Source organism: Montipora foliosa, chromosome 1 (assembly GCF_036669935.1).
Source record: "Montipora foliosa isolate CH-2021 chromosome 1, ASM3666993v2, whole genome shotgun sequence".
NCBI lineage: Eukaryota > Metazoa > Cnidaria > Anthozoa > Scleractinia > Acroporidae > Montipora > Montipora foliosa.
In genome coordinates, this window is record NC_090869.1 from 68,285,544 (window position 1) to 68,304,100 (window position 18,557).

Below are 18,557 nucleotides of genomic sequence, written 5' to 3' on the forward strand. Positions count from 1 at the left end.
CAATGGTAAGCAAAGTTGCTTGGAGAAACAATTACACAATCCAATGTTTACAATGTGAGCGCATATCAGTCATTTCCTTGTCTTAACAACACGGACATTCTCTTTCTCTTATTTAAAGGGAAGTCATCTTCACGTGATTTGATGAAACCCAAGGGAGAGTGACACAAGTCTGTCGGTTTTAAACATAGCAATGTTTGTAAGCAAAATATTATCAGCGAGGTGATGGTCCAATCCCCCTTGTTTGAGTGATGAAACATACTTGGCAGAGCCAGCAAAATCTAGGACTTCTCCTGTCAATACATTCGCAACCACTATCCGGAATGAAACTACAGGACGAGTGCTGATAAGCATTTAACCTGCGTGGCTGGCGGTATAGTGCGAGGCAAATTAAGGAGCGGCTTAGGCCTCTCGCGCCAATAATACCGCCAGCTAAAGCCCAATGTTGAACACAGGAACTCACTCTTTCGGTAGGGTACACTTTGTTCCCAGCGGGAAATGGAGAAAGGTGCGAACTTTAAAAGGAAACTAACGAAAAGAACTCTCCTCTTAGTAAATTTATTGACCTCAAATAGAAATTATTCATAACGAAATAAAAAGGAAGAAACTTCTGCCTTCAGAGTCCAAAGTGCATAGACCTCTTTCATAACGGTGGCCAAATAAAATATTCTTTGGTTATTATGCTAATAAGCTTTTCTCGACGAGCAAATTTCAAAACAATTCTTGGTTCAAAATGAGGGTATAGTAGGTCTCATTAACATAAATACGAAAGAATGTAAACGTGTTCACCATCTATGAAAGTGGTCTACAAATGTGAGAGAGATTTTACATCGCATTTCTGGGGAAACGTCAAGATGAAATTTGTGTTTTGTCAACACAAATTGAACCAAAGAAATTTGTTCGATCTCAGCTCATTTCTTTCCCAGCTGTTCTCTACAAATATCGAGCAACCTTTGGCGTTTACGCTTAAAAAAGCACTCTTCTGGGCAACTGATTCAAAAACCACTTACTAGTGTTATTCTCAACCTTAAGACTGGATGACGACAATCGATAGGTCAGACTCCTACCTTAATTGTTTTTTTTTAATTAAACAGCATGCTGATCAAACTTTACGACGCAAAAAGGTAAAAGATACTCTATTCTAAAAAGGCCACGTTACAATTTAATACTTTTCCTATTTTAAATACAAGAAACATTACGGAAAAGACACCGACAAAAAGCAAAATTATTTCAAAGAAACTCTTCTTACAAAGTAACACAGTGAAACCCTAGTTGTCACCTACATCTCGACTTCTCCGTTTCTCAAGCTTGATTTACCATGTTTTGCATTATTTAGTGAACGAACTCGAAATATTCTCATTTTACTACTGTCTTCCTATCATTTTCAATTGGACAATATTCCGAGGCCAACATGATTTTACGAAAACGTCCTGACATAAAAAAATAACTATTTGGTTTGTGAATTGAAAACTTGATTTCCTTCGGGCTCGTAAAGGCAAAGTCCCACAGGTGCCACTGCGAGCTCACGTGGTTGGAGCTTGTCCCAGTTGGTACAAAGAGTACCATGACGAGAGTACTGCTACTTCCTCATGCACGGAATGCTAGCCTGCTAGCCACGTGCGGCCTGCAAGCTTACCCACCAAAATTATCGTTAGCTGAATGCGCATGATGTCTTTAAACACTGGACTCTAACTACTTAATTAATCCCAGAATCCTTATTTCCCCTTGAACGTTTTCTTAGTAATCTACCTTTTTGGACTGTCTGACATTCAATTCTATTTTCCCTACAAATGCATGCGAGAAAACACACACACATGCACAAAAAGGTGAACAGAAATCTCAATATGAGTCTATTCTTATTTGCAGATAATTATAAGGAATTTGAAAAATAGGGGGAAAGACGGGTGCTACAAGGCAAGGCTAGCGATAGAGCAACTCTCGTAAGCTACAACTTGATTGACTTGCTACACAAACACAAAACAAAAACTAACAACTGAAAACAAGAAAAACCGCTACAATATTTAATAACAGCCCACTTACGAGAGCTCCTGCACCTCCTACGCTTGCAAGGGTGTATCTCTAAAAAAAATTTAGGTTACTTAAGTAATTAAGTACTTGCTACCCTTTGTTATCGTATAAAAGATTCTGTTTGATCATACCTAAAATATGTAACTAGTTATCAAGAGCTGTTTCCAGTACCACGTAAAAGGATGGCGCAGCTTTTCATGGTACAGCACCTTTTACATGAAACAGATGTCATCCTTGTCGTACAAATATTCGCAATTAACAACACGTAAAATTCCGCTGCTATCAAGGAGCGCCGTGAAGTACACAATAAGGTTTACCGCCATATTGATAAAATTGTTTTCCTTCTAAGTGTGTGATACATCCTGGGCGCTGTGGGGAAAAAGCGTACACATGAGTACACGTTACAAAGAAACGTATATTAAACCTGCGACACAACACTGATAAAACCACCACAAAGAAAACTATAAAGGCGAGTAGCAAAGCAATTAAGTTCCTTGTTATCGACTGCATAGTGAGGCACCCATCAAGTCGTTGAAAGTGTGAAAGGTCTGACCGGTACGAGTCCAGGAGCCGGTTGCTAAGAGATAGGTTTCCATGGTATTTAACGCTGATTAGTTTCGATCGGGCCAGACAGTGAGTTCATTCTGGCAGCATGCGGTGATCGCTAATAAAGTCGTGTTGTATTGGAAGCTAAAGTTTCGTTTGGTTGGGTTGGTTTGTATTGTATTTGGACCGGTTTTGGCTGAAACGACCAATTTCCAGGGTCCGCTGTCGTTTTAGCGGGCTTCTTACTTTCGACTCCAACAACTTGGGACAAAAAAAATTAGTGAAGGGGTGCGGTTGTGACTATTCTCAGCACTTTTCGTGTTTACGCTTAAAAAAGCACTCTTCTGGGCAACTGATTCAAAAACCACTTACTAGTGTTATTCTCAACCTTAGACTGGATGACGACAATCGAATTTACAGCTTTGAGCGCGCGTATAAAGTTAAAGGTCAGTTTTTTCAATTGAGCATGCACAATCCGGAAAACTCACAACTTGTGGTCACCCTCGAGTCCTCCTCTAAGCGTCTTTATTAAAAACTGGATCATTGAATAATGCAATTCGAGAGTTTTGATTGGCTAAGCCATCATGGGTTATGAGCCATTATACCATGATCTACAAACAAGGCAAGCATATGCGTGATTTTTTGGGCCTTTTTATTTTTATTGTAGTCTAGTTTTCTATATTTTGGGGGCGTTTTTAATAAAACAATTATTCCACTCGCGCTTGTTGGATATGAGATGATTATAGCCAACTCGGCGCTACGCGCCTCGTTGGCTATCTATCATCTCATATCCAACGCGCGCTCATGGAATAATTAGCAATTATTGAATGAGTAGGATATGAAGAATTCTGCAGGTCGAGGAGGGTGTTATCCACCAAGGCCGAAGGCCGAGGTGGATAACACCCTCCGAGATCTGCAGAATTCTTTATATTCTACGAAAGCCGAATTCAATAATTGCTTTATTATTCATTCAAATTATTTTCACCGCTCAAACTTCTAAACCTACTCGCAATCATTTTTCTGCTCAACAAAAATAACACAATCTCGTCCCCAGCTTTTTTTCGGTCAACGGTTCAATAATTTGCAGCGGGCTGCACTTTTAACGTCATTGATTCAATATGACGAAGTTTCTTTCCAAATTTGGTGAACAGCAGCTGGTTAAGGTGAATTACACGTGTGGTTTTAACCAATCAGAAACGGGGAAATATTTTGAATGAATATAATTGTTAATTATTGCATTTTATGACGTCAGTCTTACCTGACATTTGAAGCAGGTAGCATGCCATGGTTCTCCCATAGCCTCGACCCAGCGCTCTCCTCCACCAATGGGATTCCTGCATAAGGTACACTTTACGCAAAACAGTTTTTTGTAGCACTCTTGACAGTAAGGATTTCCGCGATCAACACTGAAACCTTCGGAACCGATCTGTCGGCCACAGTGAGTGCACACGAAATGCTCTGGATGGTACGTCTTACCAACGGCTTGAACACAGGGCTGCGAAGAACGACATGCGACTATTGACAACAGGAAAACGTGCTTATAACATGACAGGCACACTTACACACAACCCCTATTTTGGTCTTGCGAAAAAGAAGAACTCGAAAATGGGAAATGCTAGACGAGAATACGCGTAACTCAAATGCACACAAACTGGTCCCTCAGCCCTTCTCTTTCATCATCACCAACCCATTAAACCAAACCCTCCCATGAGAGCAGACTTAACTGATAAGAGTGTAATGTAAAAGTGCTAGTTTTGTACCCCATATGAACCATGTGAGCGTTAGCCCAACTAATGGAAATGGGCCCACACAAAGACAGTGAAAAACTCTGACCAGGGTGGGAATTGAACCCACGACCTTCGGGTTAGATCACGGCTGCTCTACCGACGGAGCTGCAAGGTCAGACGCGAGCAGGTCGTGGAAATTTAAGATGTTAAAGTCACGGCATGAGAGGTTTGTCCATCGATAAGGTACCATTGGGCAGCGACGGGAGGAATGCAAATGAGAAAAACAGGGGTCCATGGGTAATATAAAACGCTTAATGAACGGTGAATTTCGATCCAGCCACAAGTAAAGTTGTTATCAAAATGAATTTAGATATGTGAAATGCTTTTCTCGTGAACTGTGGAATGAACTTGGAGCGAAAGTTAGAAAGGAAAGAAAGTTATGGAGTTGCAAGCGAGCATGAAAAAATTCAAAGCTTAAACGGGATTTGAACCCTGCGCTGCACTTCACGAACTAAGGTCGAGTGACTTTCGTATGACCTTGAAAAAGTGTTCGCAATTTGTTTCACGGACCAATGTTTGGCAAGATTAAAACAAAGCTTCTCCTTATTACCGCAAAGGAAACTCCTAATATGGGCAGTAAACAGTTCGATTGCCCGATCACATTACTGCATTTCAAATGACGTCAAAGCGAAATGCCAATCGCTTTCGAGAAAGTTCCATGGAGAGATGACGTTGTTTGCATCCGCGTTCGCTTAATTAAGCCTGGTTTTCACTAGCGACGCGAGTGCTTGTTTCACTGTGAAAACGGGGTTGACGCAAGCATAATCACAAGTGCAAACACAAGCGCAACGATCAAAATTTTTCCTTTTCCTTGTGCTTGGGCTTATGCTTGCGTTCGCTTGCGTCGTGTGAAAACGAAACGCAGCATAAGCACAAGGAAATTTGCTGCGTCTGGCCAATTAAAACACTCGTTCCAGATTCTCTGCGTCTGAGCATTTGAACAAAATGGCGGATGCGGTGGTTTGATGCTTATGTCGACGTTCGTTTTCACTAGCATAAGCTACTTATCCTTGCGCTTGAGCTAATGAAAATTCGCGCTCGTTTGTTTTTGTTCGATAAGCCAATTAAATGTTCTGCATTATTGTTAACGCTCTGTTTTTACGTTTATTTTTCAAGGTCATTTGAAAGTCGCTCTATCAAGTCAGCTGAGAGCTTGTTTTTGCGAGTTCAAGTTATATTGCGCTAGAGGTGAATGAAATGAAATCTTTGAATCGCGGAACGTTTTTACCGTGAAACAAATATGAGTGGCATTAAAAAATCCGAGCCAAAGATGCGATACAACACCACAGCGAATAATGTACAACTTAATTAACGTCATCAATGATTGGTCGTGTCCGTTGGTAGTTGGTAATACGGGTCTTTTGAAAGAGAATCGAGCGAAAAGTTTTGTGAGGGAAGGGGATGTCCGATTTAGCGACAATAATTCAAGAAAAACATTTTTTCCCTCATAAGCAACTTAATGAGTTTCCGAATGCCTATTTCAACCAAGGATCGCTATCCACTACATGCAAATACCAACTCGCGAGGAAAAAGGTTGATTTAGTGGATACTGATGCTAACTTACAATAAATTGGTCTTTAAACAAGAAGCCGCATTATAAAAACCGCGGTGCCTTTGGCAAAGGCGGATGATTTGTCCATCAACCGCGGACGCATACAAAGTTTCGTGATGATTTGTGCAATTAAAAAAAAAAACACCTAATGGCAATGTGTCCCTCACACGTTTATAACACGTTATATCGGTCGTCCTGTTTTTAAAATCCCTATCCCTTTTTGTCGCGCTGGAAATGTCTTTTAAGGGTTCAGTCTTTGTTGCTGTTTATTTGATCGCCATCTTGGATAATCAGCTGTGCTTGAATGAATTCGAAAAAAGCAGAGCGCGAATCGACAATTTTGACGACAAGGCTTGGGAAATTTCATCCTTGATCGAAAAGCTGAAACGATTTATCCGTCTCCCTTTGATGTCTGTCCATTAATGGCAGGACCAAGTTGGCTAAAGCTACTTAACATTTCATCTATGATTATAACTTAGTGGTCACTGCTGACAAAATGCATAATGCACTGCACGCACGTCTAATTTATCACATATTTGTAAAAGATTCTATCTGCGATAATACCTTAATAAATTCATGCAGATGGTGTAACAAATGAATAAAATAAATCAGGTAAAAGTTAAGGACCAAACCAAAGTGCGCATTCGTTAAGGTTGATCCGAAGAAATGAATTGAGACATTTGTCACTGGAAAGGATAATTCGGCGAGAACGCTCAAAAGCTTCTCCAGCAGTATATTACGTTAGCCTCCAATCTTACGAATGAAAGACAACATCTCCAAAAGGTTGCTTATTTTACCAAGGGATACTAAAATTCACAGTTGCTGGCATAAAAGGAACGCTAAGTAACTGATGGGATAGTAGACGGGAACTAACCGAGAAACATCAGTTCATATACGAATGGAACAAAAATAACGTGTTTAAAAAATGTCTCCTGCTTGGAAAAATATATAGAAAAGCATTCCCAGGAAGTACTTGCTGTGATAGAAAACATACATCTGAATATATCTAAACATTTGATTTGAGAAGAGGTAAATACAACATATTATATAAGGAACTAAGCCAATTACGGAGTGGATCTAGGATCTAAGTCCACGTTAGCTCCAAACAAGCCCACAGAGGTTACTAAATCTCACGCACAAGTTCACTAGTTAACCCTAACCAGTCAAAACCACAGTCTATTTATCGTGAGGATAATAGGCGTACTTTCGTCCACCGAGTCGCTGTTTAAAGTTCGACAATATGTATCTTGCATGTTTCGTCTCATTTCTCGCATCTTCCAAAGAATCACGAAGTTGACCGATGTAAATCTTAAGGGGCAACAATCGTCTTTCTGCTCTTTTATAACGATCAAGGCTATCTGCTATGTGCTCTTCCAGCAAGCTTTTCCTCATAGATTTATTTTCTATTCTTGCCGTTTTACCGCGTGACAGGTTCGTCAAATCGTTCATACGCTTGTTGTACATCTCCAGCATGTCTTGTAACGTGCGCTTCCGTGCCCCAAGTTCTCGGTAGCGATCTTGAGCGATTTGAAGAGTTGACTGAACGACGAATATTCTGCCCGACATTTCATTAACCCGCTTCATGTAAGCTTCCCTGGCAGCCTTTAGCTCGCTCATTTCATACTCAATATTCTTTATATTTCTATACTCCTCTGAGGTCTTTTCTTCTATCTTAAAATTCCTTTGCCAGTTCTCCTTAGCAGTTCTATGTTTCGTCGATAGCTTGTTTTTCTGACGCTGTATTGTCTCCTCAAGTTTTGCAAACTTGTCTTCTGTAATTAGCCGCTTTCGTTCAAGCTTTGAAATCAACATTTTAGCTACTTGGAAGCGCTTATCAACGTCCGGTTTGGCTTGTTTTGCGGCCGCCTCTCGCTCATTGGCCTCTCGCAATGCTTCCTTCAGCGCCACCACTTTATCGCGTATTGACCCCACCCCGGGATCTCCGCGAGTTTCCATCGCTTTGGTTCCAGTGACATTACTAACACCAGACGACCGAGGCCAGCTTCGTGTTTTCTTGTAGTCTGTCCGTGGATTTTGCGCGTTGTCTATCTCATCAACATGGTCTCCCTGTGGCTCTCGCTTTAAAGTCAAAGCACTATTTAGCCTGTTGCGGGTTTTTGGTCTTGCTAAAGTTTCATCTGATTCACTGGATGTCACAGATGAATTACGTATGGCCCGAAGCATCGCGCTTGAAGGTGGTGGCACGGCAGGAGGACAGGCGTGAAGGCTTTTGGGCTGAAAAGTTAGAAAATACACACAATCCATCACGTGACTTAGCTGTTACCACGATTACAAAGGATTAAAATTTTAACTCCAAAGTCTGGCCGAGCCTGGATCCGTTGAAAGAACTGAGATTATTACATGTGTCAGAGAAATACTTTGTGCCAGGTGCAGAAAGTTGTGCGGGTGATGTGATTACTTTGATGTGCGGTTATTTTATAATTCTTCTTTTAGCTATTATGATTACGCAGTCATTACATTAACGCTAGATTTAACCGCGATTAGATCATCTAAAATTGGCATTTAATTAGCAATAGGGGATAGTAATAGTGTTAAGACTTTATTTGCGTACCCTTGTCGTAAGCAAAAAATACTCGGCACAATTAGAGCACTCAGTTGAAGTAGAATGGTGTAAGTTCCACTGGCACTCGCGCTGTCCACCTCTTCTGCGTTTTCATGCAGTGCAATAACGGTTTTCAGCTGCTATCTCATCACGTGTTCACAGGCCATTTCGCTCAGTTAAAGCTCCAGGTTGGCTGATCGCAGGTGCAATCAATGAACGATGCAAACGATCATCCAGGTTGCTCAGTGTGTTGTTCTGCTGGGGGAGAAACGTAGTCTGCGCTGATAATATCTTGATGTAAGGAGATTCAAAAGAGTAAACACGGCGAGGAAAGCGATAAAATAGTCTCCACATAAACAACAAACAAATTTTCTACAACCAAAACTTCGCAGTGACAATCCAAAACACAAAGCACTAATCATACCTCAGTTGCCTTTTCATAACACACTTATCCAATACTGAATCGAATATTACAAAAGAGACAAACTCCAAGCTACTTCTAATCCTATATGTGACCAAACAGTCCAAATCACTGGATACAGCCAATGCTAAGTTAATCTGATAGCAGTACTTTTGCCAACAGACCACATGTGCCGCATTTGGTGATGTTCAGCTGGAAGCCATGATATCCCTTCATTTCAGTCGACACCTCTCTATCTGGAAGTTCCAGATAAATGGTAGTGGATACGTTTGGTCAGTAGTTGGTGTATTAGGCCCACGGAGTTCTCCATTGACTGAGAACCTTGACTGGCTAAAATATCCCATAATAAGGGATGAGAGTTAATTGCTTTCACACTATTCCTTAGCTGCCGTGCGCCTAATTCAATAAATGTATCAAAATTTTCTAAAATTATTATATAAGAATTCAGGCATCTTAAGTCACGTTTACTCTAAAATAAACTTGTCATCCACGCGTTATAAACGTCTACTTTCAAAACAGCTACATGTAGATCTTTCTCCAAGGACAACGCATTTATGAAAGACATTTATTTCCAAAATCCCTTGTAAGACCAGTACAGCGCACAGTTAATTTCTCTTATATATATATATATATATATTTTACTGACAGGTGACCTCTCAAACAAAATAACACGTCTATGCATAACATTCTTTAGTGATGGGTGGGTAGTATAATAGTGCTATAGAGAAATACACTTTTCTGATTTTGCGAAATGTGCTTTATAAAAAATCTCAAAGTTCAAGTATTTTGAACGTAAAGAAGAGGACTAAAGCGTTCTTTCAAGACTATTTCTCGGCCAAACTGAGGAGCCAAGTGTGACATTTGTAACAACATTATTCTCGGTAATGTTCCATTAAATTGATGGTTCGATTTATCGTAATAGTGGTTTTTCAATTTGGATAAATAATGTAATCCAGCTGATGCTGGACTGATGCGGTCATAAGATGCCTTTGGGGAATTACAAGTTGAACTAACCTGGGTGAAAAAAATTAGCACGATTTTCTTTGAACACAAAAACGTCATTCAACTATGCCAACAATCAGAACGCAAGGACCCTTTATTTGGCAGCGGAAAACGCTGTGGCAGGCGCAGTAATAAAAATTGTTGATATAAAAGATAATCTGATATTGTGTCTTTGTACTGCTATAAATGAAACCAAATCTGGATGAGCTGAAATTCACTTGAACCGCTGGACTTGTAAACGTCCTTGCAATTTTACATAGTAATTTATTATGATCCAAATAATGGTACCATGGGTGCCCAAAAACACTTGGCTGCAAGGTCTCTAGATACACTTGAAATGTGGCCAACCCGACAGTTTTAGATGAAGGCTGGGAAAACAATCCTATCCAAAATTGAAAAAGAGAAAGCTGCAGGAAATTAAAATATGGTAAAATGGTCCAACCCTGAGAGGAAGCCAAGGTTTTTTTCATATTTGTCCAAATTTAAGATCACATGCACCCATTGCTGAATTTATCTGGAGTGCTTTCCCGAAACAAAAAGATAGTAATTTTCCCCTCAGACTTTGCATAATTGGTTATTTTAAATACTTTTACTGGTCATTGAAATATCTTTTCTCAGTGTTCTCACTGTTGACTTAAGGTTGACTTTTCTTTGGGGCAAGAGGGGTCATTGAGATGGTCGCCATTCATTAGACCCATTTCCTTCAGCATAGCAATCCTCAAGCCCAAGTTTTTAGGGTATCATCAATTAAAATGCATTGAGATTAAAGTTTCAGAAATATCTGCAAAAAACTGGAGCAACAACAAAGCTCACATAGTTCATAATATTGCTGCTTACAGCTTGACATTTAGCAATGATCAACAAGATAACTGAAGTGATAAAAAAAGATTCAATTTGCTTGTGCAAGGAGCTAAATTACAACTTACCCCTGAGATAGGTTGCTTGCATGTTTCACAGTGAGGTGCAAAATACTTGTTAAAGTCCTTTTCACAGTACAGCTTGCCACCTTCCTCAATGAAGCCCTGATTTTGAAGCGATTCACCACAACCATCACAGACAAAATGCTCAGGATGCCATGCCTTGCCAATAGCGCTGACAAAAGGGCCACTAATAGAACAGCACACAGAAAACAGGTTCTTTATTGAAATATCTATTTTGGGATAATGGTCTAAAGAATAAGGTCTTAAATATCAGTGTTCTTGGTGGTCTGCTTATCTTATCAAATCAGGGGGACCAAATGGTGATCCTCCTGACAGTACTAATATTATATTACCTTGCCACATGTCACAGTAATAAAGGCTGCTGATAGGTTTACCTGCCCCATGTATGAGAGCATTTTTGGTACAATTATGGTCCAAACACACACAACACTTGACAGAGAAGCATGACAAATATGTAATTTTGCAGTTAAACTATATGGAGCATGACATAAAAAAGAGATGCTTTTCACTGATAATAAGATAATTGATGTTTTTTGTGGCTACCATGTAGGGTCTTGGAAGGGTAACTGATTTGTTTATTTTTGTCAGCAGGATAAGGTCTACATTTAAGCCAATTGCATGACTGTCCCTCTTTTAGTTATTGGTAGCTGTACACCATTGGCATTTGCACAACTATTGATGCCATTAGATACAAACATATGTATGTTCCCATACGCGACAGGCCTGAATAGCCCATTTCCGAGTTGCTGTTTGCCTCGTTTTCAAAGTGAGTCCTGGTGCACAACCATTCAAATGGAAATAAGCAGTGTATTTTCATGCCAATCAAACTCATTATCATTTGAATGGTTTAGACCCAAAACTTGTTTTGAACCAGAGGCAAACAGCAACTCGGAAATGGCCTTTTGTTTAATGGAACATTTTTCTGGTGGCATACATGAAATGAAATAATACCAGAGTGCCTCAGAACCAATTCTTTTTCAGATATTGACCTAAAAAGTAATTAGTCGAGACATCCCTTAAGTGTGATTTTTCACTTACAATACTTCCTCTCCACAGGCGTCACAGAATGGAGTCCGGGTCTCCTCAACTGCCTGAGAAGACGGAGGCTTAGTAGGTGCCCTTTTCACCTCAAGCTGTCCAGGAGGACTTCTTGAGGTAGGCGAAACTGCTGCTGGAGAAGCCGAAGTTGGCATCTTCTGAGAAGGGCTGCGTTTAGGCGGTGATGCAGCAGGCTGACTCATTCGAACCATTCCAGGAAGGGCAACAGGCTGTGGCTGCCCTGGCCTGGCCATAACTGGAGCAGGTGGTGCCACTGGCATACTAGGGGAAGACTTGATTACTGGTGGAGCAGGGCGATACATTTTGGGCAATGGCTGATTGGAGGGCTTATTGCGATCTGCTTTCTGTCTATCAAACACACTTGACGGAGATTCTAATGGAGAAAACCAAATAGACATACAAGAAAATTAGGCTAATGAAATATAAACAATATCATATTTTTAATTATACCAATAATGGCAATAACAATGTGCTTATTTTTTCATGTTTACATTACAATTCAAAATTTCGCAAAGCTATACAATAATAAGACTACATTACAATAACAATAATAATAATGATAATAATATAATAATCATCATAATATTAATAATAATGTAAAGTGCATTTTAGAGTAAACAAAAAGATGTAAAGCAGGCTTCATAGAATAGGGTTTGATCATAGGAATTTTATTTTATTGCACATTATTTTAAGACAGAAGTCCTCTTTTCAGACATTCTCATACAAAGAGCCTTATTCTCACATCATAAAAGAATTGGTAAAATAATGACAGTGGCTGAATCAGATCCTTGATTCGCCATATGTAATACATGACAAATCAAACAAGAACAAGAGAAAACAAAATACCACACCTCCCTGGTCAACAGCATTTTGCAGCATTTTGAATGTTCGGGATTGTATATTTTGTCTTTCATTGTCATCAGGGTCGTCAAATGCCTCAGGAGGAGGAGGGGGGAGGTCTGATGAAAAACAACAAACATTGGACTGTCTAACTTACATAATTTTGTTGTTACAACCTTCACAACTCTCATGGTATCATACAAAATTGATAAATGTACTTGCTTGGACTCATGGTTTCAATAAAAATTTGAAATTGGCAGCAGGTTCGAGTAGTCTAGAGCAACTGACTATATGATCTCTAGGGGTGTCTGGGAGCATGCCACTTTTGACAGTTCACTCCCAAATGCCATATTTGTACAGGTAATCACATGATTTCAAGTGCAATTTGGAATAAATAAGCACGAGTATCATGCAATCAGGGAAGAATTGCACCATAAATTATGCCATTGTTTATTAGCCAATCATAATCCAGAATTATGAGTTGTAATTTGCACTGGTATTACACTTTTTTGCACTGGTGCTACACATGAACTGCACTGCCCTTAGCCAATCAAAATCACTTAACTTTTTATGTATATTATTACAAAAGAAAATTAATGATCAAATTTAGGCAAATTCAAGTTCATTGTCAAAATGAATTTTAATCCTAGGTTTGAAGAATCTGTCTTTAATTAGTTCAATTTAAGGAAAAAAAATTTCTCTGAGTGAAGTAGCTGACGTTTTCCCACTACTGTCTGCACTTACTGAAGCCATTATAATAGATAAATAATTACTTAACAGCAATCTCAAAGAATGGCCAGAATCAAGAACAAAAACAGCAATGAGTCAACTACTTTGCATAGAGCCCTAAAGGGGGCATACAAGACATGATTAAATAGTTTGTGATTTGGTTTAATTTCGATTTTGAGAAATTAATGGCTACTGTATATAAGCAAATCTCTCGGTTTGAGGTTAAAATCTCACACCCTTTTTGCAAATTGACAAACAAAAAATTGTGTGAGGGATGCCTTGTATGTCAACATACCATCTTCTTCATGCTCGTCAAGATGTCTCTGCAGTCGCTTAAATGATTTTGACTGGACTTTGGGATCTGGCGGATGACCCCAAGCTGGTGGTTCATCAGGGAAACCCACTAAGTGGAAAAGACACAATAATCAAGAGATTAGTCTTTCTCCATCATAGTTATTATTTCTGCTACATGACTAATTCAACGTCTTACCATCTCCATCATCACTTATGTTCAGTTTGAAATGATGTGCAAGGTCTGCATCAGAATGATCATAGGTTGGCCTACAAAGTAACATCATAATTATTATTATTACCACTAGATTTAATTAAATCCATTCAATGATATTGAAGTAAGTCAAGTGTGTGCTTCATTATTTTGTTGTACAGGCTGAGGAGGAGGTCTGGGCAGAGCAGTCCAGTAGTTAGGGAGCTCGTCTCGAAATCCGGAGATCTCCGGTTCAAGACCCGTTCTAGCTACATGTGTACTCATTTAATTTGACCCTGGTAGTCCCTGGTTTATCTTCTCAGCTGCAATTGTGAACAGCTAACTGGTTTGTTGTTCTGTTCTGTTCTGTTCTTTTGGTGATTGTATTTCGCTGGCCCTGAAAAACTCTTATGCAGTAGTCAGTTTACGACAGTGCCTACTAATTCAAAGGTATTCTTGCATAATTAACTGAATATCCAGGAACAGATCTTAAGTAGTGTTATTGAAATTGAAAAAGAAAATTGGGGAAAAGCATGCATTTTTCAAAGATAATTAATCAACAATATTAATTTTGTAAAAAGCTTTAAATTTCAAAGCTATGTATGGTGTTCTTTTCCAAATTGAAGCTTAATTATCTCTGAAAAATGCGTCATTACCCCCAATTTCTTTTTGGATACCAAGAGCACTTGCTATAAGTTCTGCTTTCTCCGCATAGTTTCGAACCGTGCAAATATATCCCTGTGTTAATCAGCACTACCCATAGGAAACCCGAGTATCTCGAGATGCATAGAACACATGTGCAATAACAATAGTAGGCACCCTCGTTAAGGAAGGTGCCTACTAATTCAAAGGTATTTTTGCCTGGTTTACTGAATATGCGGGAATATGCATTTTTTGAAGATAATTAAATTTAAAACACTAAGCCATTCACCCCTAAACTGGTCATACTTAGTATTATACTCTGTCTAACGCCAGACGATTTTACTCATCAATGGGGAACCCCCAGGACTCAATGGGTTAATTATCTCTGAAAGATGCATGGTTATCCCCAATTTTCTTTTTGGATATCAAGAGCACTTGTTAAGTTCTGCTTTTTCCGCATAGTTTTAAACCACGCAAAAATGTCGCCAATTAATAAGCACCACCAATAGGAAATCTGAGTATCTCGAGATGCGCAGAACATATGTGCAATAACCATAGTAGGCACCATCCTTAAGTATGTATAGTATAATGATCGAAACACCCAAATTCCTCACTCTGATCAAAGGAGGATGTTAATCTTATCAAATAAAGATTGGTTCACATATCAAGTTGTAAGTTCAGTAGAAGCACCTTGTTCACTTGCTCTCCCATAACACTTACATCTATGCTCCCAGAACTCTTAGTATTATCATGTAATGTTTACAAAAGAACTATTACTGTAAGTTCTTCCTTACCTTGATTGTGTCACAGCAGGTGGAGCTGGAGGTGGAGCTGGAGGTGGAGTGTGTGCAACAGGAGCATGTTGAGCATGAATGGTTGGCGGCTGCCACGTAGTTCCTCCAGCAGGTGATGTATGACCAGCTCCCGCAGTCTGAGGCTGTGGGAGTTGAGGTGGAGCTGCAGCAACCCCAAAGGGTTTTGGCTTAGCATTGAATTTGTAATCAGATTTTGCAGAGTGAACTGTTTCTGTAACCGTAACTGACCTAGTTCCCTCTTTCCTATTGGACGACACAAGACAGAGATGACAATTGAAAAGCATTTGTAATTGAAAACCACTTGAATAGCAACTGTCTGCCTTTTAAAGAAGTTAACAAGGAAAAGAATGGGCACTAGCTAAATAGTAGTCATGTCCCTACACTTCAAGCAACCATTCTTTGTAATCCAATTTTAGCTGAAACTACAACAACAACCTTTGATTTAATGCAAACAAAATGAAAAGTGTCATCCCTTTGAGTACATTTGCACAAAAAACAAAACAAACTCCATCACAATGGGAATGTTAATACTTTGTCACAAAAAATTGTTCCACTTGAAGCACTGTTAGTGGGTATTAACACATTTATTTAAAACTGTTTTTTTAATCTGCCTAAAAACGTAGACACTGACGGGAAAAAAGCCCAAAAAAAACTGAACAAGAAGTAAAAATCCGATAGAATTAAGACGAAAATTAAACAACTTAAGGACTTCCCAATTTTCAACCAGTAACATTATTGCGCAAAAATGGACTCCATCACTTTTTAAATAGGCAAGCTTCAATCAATCCCATCGGATGTGTGCTTATATTTTTGTAATTTACATAATAATATGATCGCGTCCTAATAAGTTTCAGCAGTTATTATTGCTACTGTCTCAACAATTGGTAAAGAACTTTCCCACGGCTGGCTCACGTGCAACTCCGCCTTTCCTTGATATTGGAGGTTATAACAGCGCCACATTATATTTTCACTTTCCGATCGTGTCCATGTTAGACTTTGCATCGATCTTAAAAGTATCATCACTGACGCAAGGGAAAACGGAGTACAACTAAGATTATCTTAGCAAACCGAGGAAAATGTTTAAAAGGCGTTGAGGAAATCGTTCAAAAAACATTTGTTCGAAATTTAAAAAGTCAACATTATGGATGATCAATCATACTGATCAAATTACATTTGATAGATTTCATGTACATTCTCGATCGACGCACGATGACTTGAAGAGGTTTAGAAGAGTAGGCTTAAAATTGTTGAAAAAAATAAAGACAGAAAAGGGCCTTTCAACGTCTCAAACACATACAAATACAGAAGTTTAATTGTCCCCAAATTGAAAAATAGAGATGACCGCGGCACGCGATGAAGAATGAGTTGCTCATTTGATCACAAAACCGCGGATAGGTGAGAAGCTGAATAGATTTCGCTGAAAAGGAAAGCTGGTATAGATGTATAACGCATTTTCTACGTAGAGAATGCATGTTCTCGAAACAAAATCTTAGCTTACCTTTCAAGAAGGATGTCAAGATTTTGCCCTGCCCTACGAACAGCATCCTGAGCGTCGAAATGTGTCATATTTGCCGTTGAATCGCCATTTATTTCAAGGATGTAATCCCCCGAACCAATGCTTGCCAAATCAGCTTTAGAGCCTGGTGTAATCTACCAAAAAAACGCTCGAAGAAATCAACATATGCGACGGAGGCAGTAAAATAAACACGGTGCCATTCTAACTGCACACAAAGCCTTTATGTCCTCACCTTGGATATAGCGAGCGGAGTGCCGAAATCCTTTCCACCTTGAAGACGAAAACCCCATGGTCCACCTCCTCTCATCGAAGCCGTGTATTTAGTGCCGGCCATTTCTCAACATTCGGCAACAGGCTTGAATTAAGTCCACATATACTTCACTTCATCTATCTACACACCTCAAGTGTTCTTGAGCTTCCACACAAACCGAGGTGAATTGAGATATCGTCTGATTGGTTAAAAAGACAATAGAGTTCTCGGGAGTCACCGTAATGGAATTTGATAGAATTTCATTGGCTTTTACCACACCCACTAAATACCGGACAAAAACTTAAAACGTCACGCGCAAGAAAACAGAGAAAATCTTGTAAGCTGTTACCCACTCAATGACGGATTTAGCATTAGTCCGCGAACGGAGGCGAGTAGAATACAGGAAAAATGAAATCCTTATATGAGAAACCCCTTGCTTTGTGGTTTTCGAATTTTTTTTTCTTGACGCCTTTTTTGCCTTTTTTGGCTGTTTCTACTAATGGGGAAGTGAAACAACAACCGGCTTGCGGAGGTTATCAAGAGTGGTGATGGATTCTTAATTAATTATTAATAAATTTGGTAACCGGGTCGAATAAGAAATTACCACTGAAACAGAAATGGTCTTAAGGGAAACAAAACTGAAGTTTGGGCAGTTTTGAACCCTTTTTGCACCTTTCCACAAGACGCCTATAAGGACGTACCCGTGGGATGTACAAACACTTAACACAAATAACACGATTTCAGTGAACTACAACTACGGGTAGACTGCGGAAATGGGGAGAGATTACAAGGAAGATAAATCTGTAATTTGACTAGAAGTTATTTGTTGTAAAAAACAGAAAGAGGTTATCTCTTATTATCATTTGCTACTATACTAAATCTGTAAATGTAATGGAAACAACGAGGCCCTATTAGCTGTTATCAGGATACAGGATATTTAGGTATTATTAAAAACTGGATCATTGGATAACGCAATTCGAGAGTTTTGATTGGCTAGGCCATCATGGGTTATGAGCCATTATACCATGATCTACAAGCACGGCAAGCATGTGAGTGATTTTCTGGGCCTTTTTATTTTTATTGTAGTCTAGTTTTCTATATTTTGGGGGCATTTTTAATAAAACAATTATTCCACTCGGGCTTGTTGGATATGAGATGATTAGAGCCAACTCGGCGCTACGCGCCTCGTTGGCTATCTATTTAACAATTATTCCATGAGCGCGCGTTGGATATGAGATGGTAAATAGCCAACGAGGCGCGTAGCGCCGAGTTGGCTATAACCACTCTCATATCCAACAAGCGCGAATGGAATAATTGTTTTATTAAATTCCTTAAACTCCAAAAGTTTAGAAGTACGAAATACGAGCGAAAAAAGCGAGAAAATC

General features: G+C 39.3%; 1 protein-coding gene across 2 annotated transcripts; it reads right to left on the bottom strand.

Moving 5' to 3' along the window:
• Nucleotides 1-539: 539 nt before the first annotated feature.
• On the bottom strand, nt 540-17,375 carry LOC138006520 (PDZ and LIM domain protein 7-like). Of its 2 annotated transcripts, XM_068852902.1 has the most exons (10): nt 17,155-17,372; nt 16,905-17,056; nt 15,386-15,649; nt 13,956-14,026; nt 13,761-13,868; nt 12,748-12,855; nt 11,876-12,269; nt 10,823-11,003; nt 3,830-4,066; nt 540-2,394 (listed from the first exon to the last, which is right to left on the bottom strand). In XM_068852902.1, the coding sequence occupies exons 1-10, from the start codon at nt 17,254-17,256 to the stop codon at nt 2,308-2,310; spliced, it is 1,704 nt and encodes a 567-aa protein (XP_068709003.1). In that variant the 5' UTR covers nt 17,257-17,372; the 3' UTR covers nt 540-2,307. The 2 variants fall into 2 exon arrangements, with proteins under 2 accessions (XP_068709003.1, XP_068708993.1); XM_068852892.1 differs by lacking the exons at nt 540-2,394; nt 3,830-4,066 and adding an exon at nt 6,159-8,145 and having other exon boundaries at nt 17,155-17,375.
• Between the last annotated feature and the right edge of the window lie 1,182 nt (nt 17,376-18,557).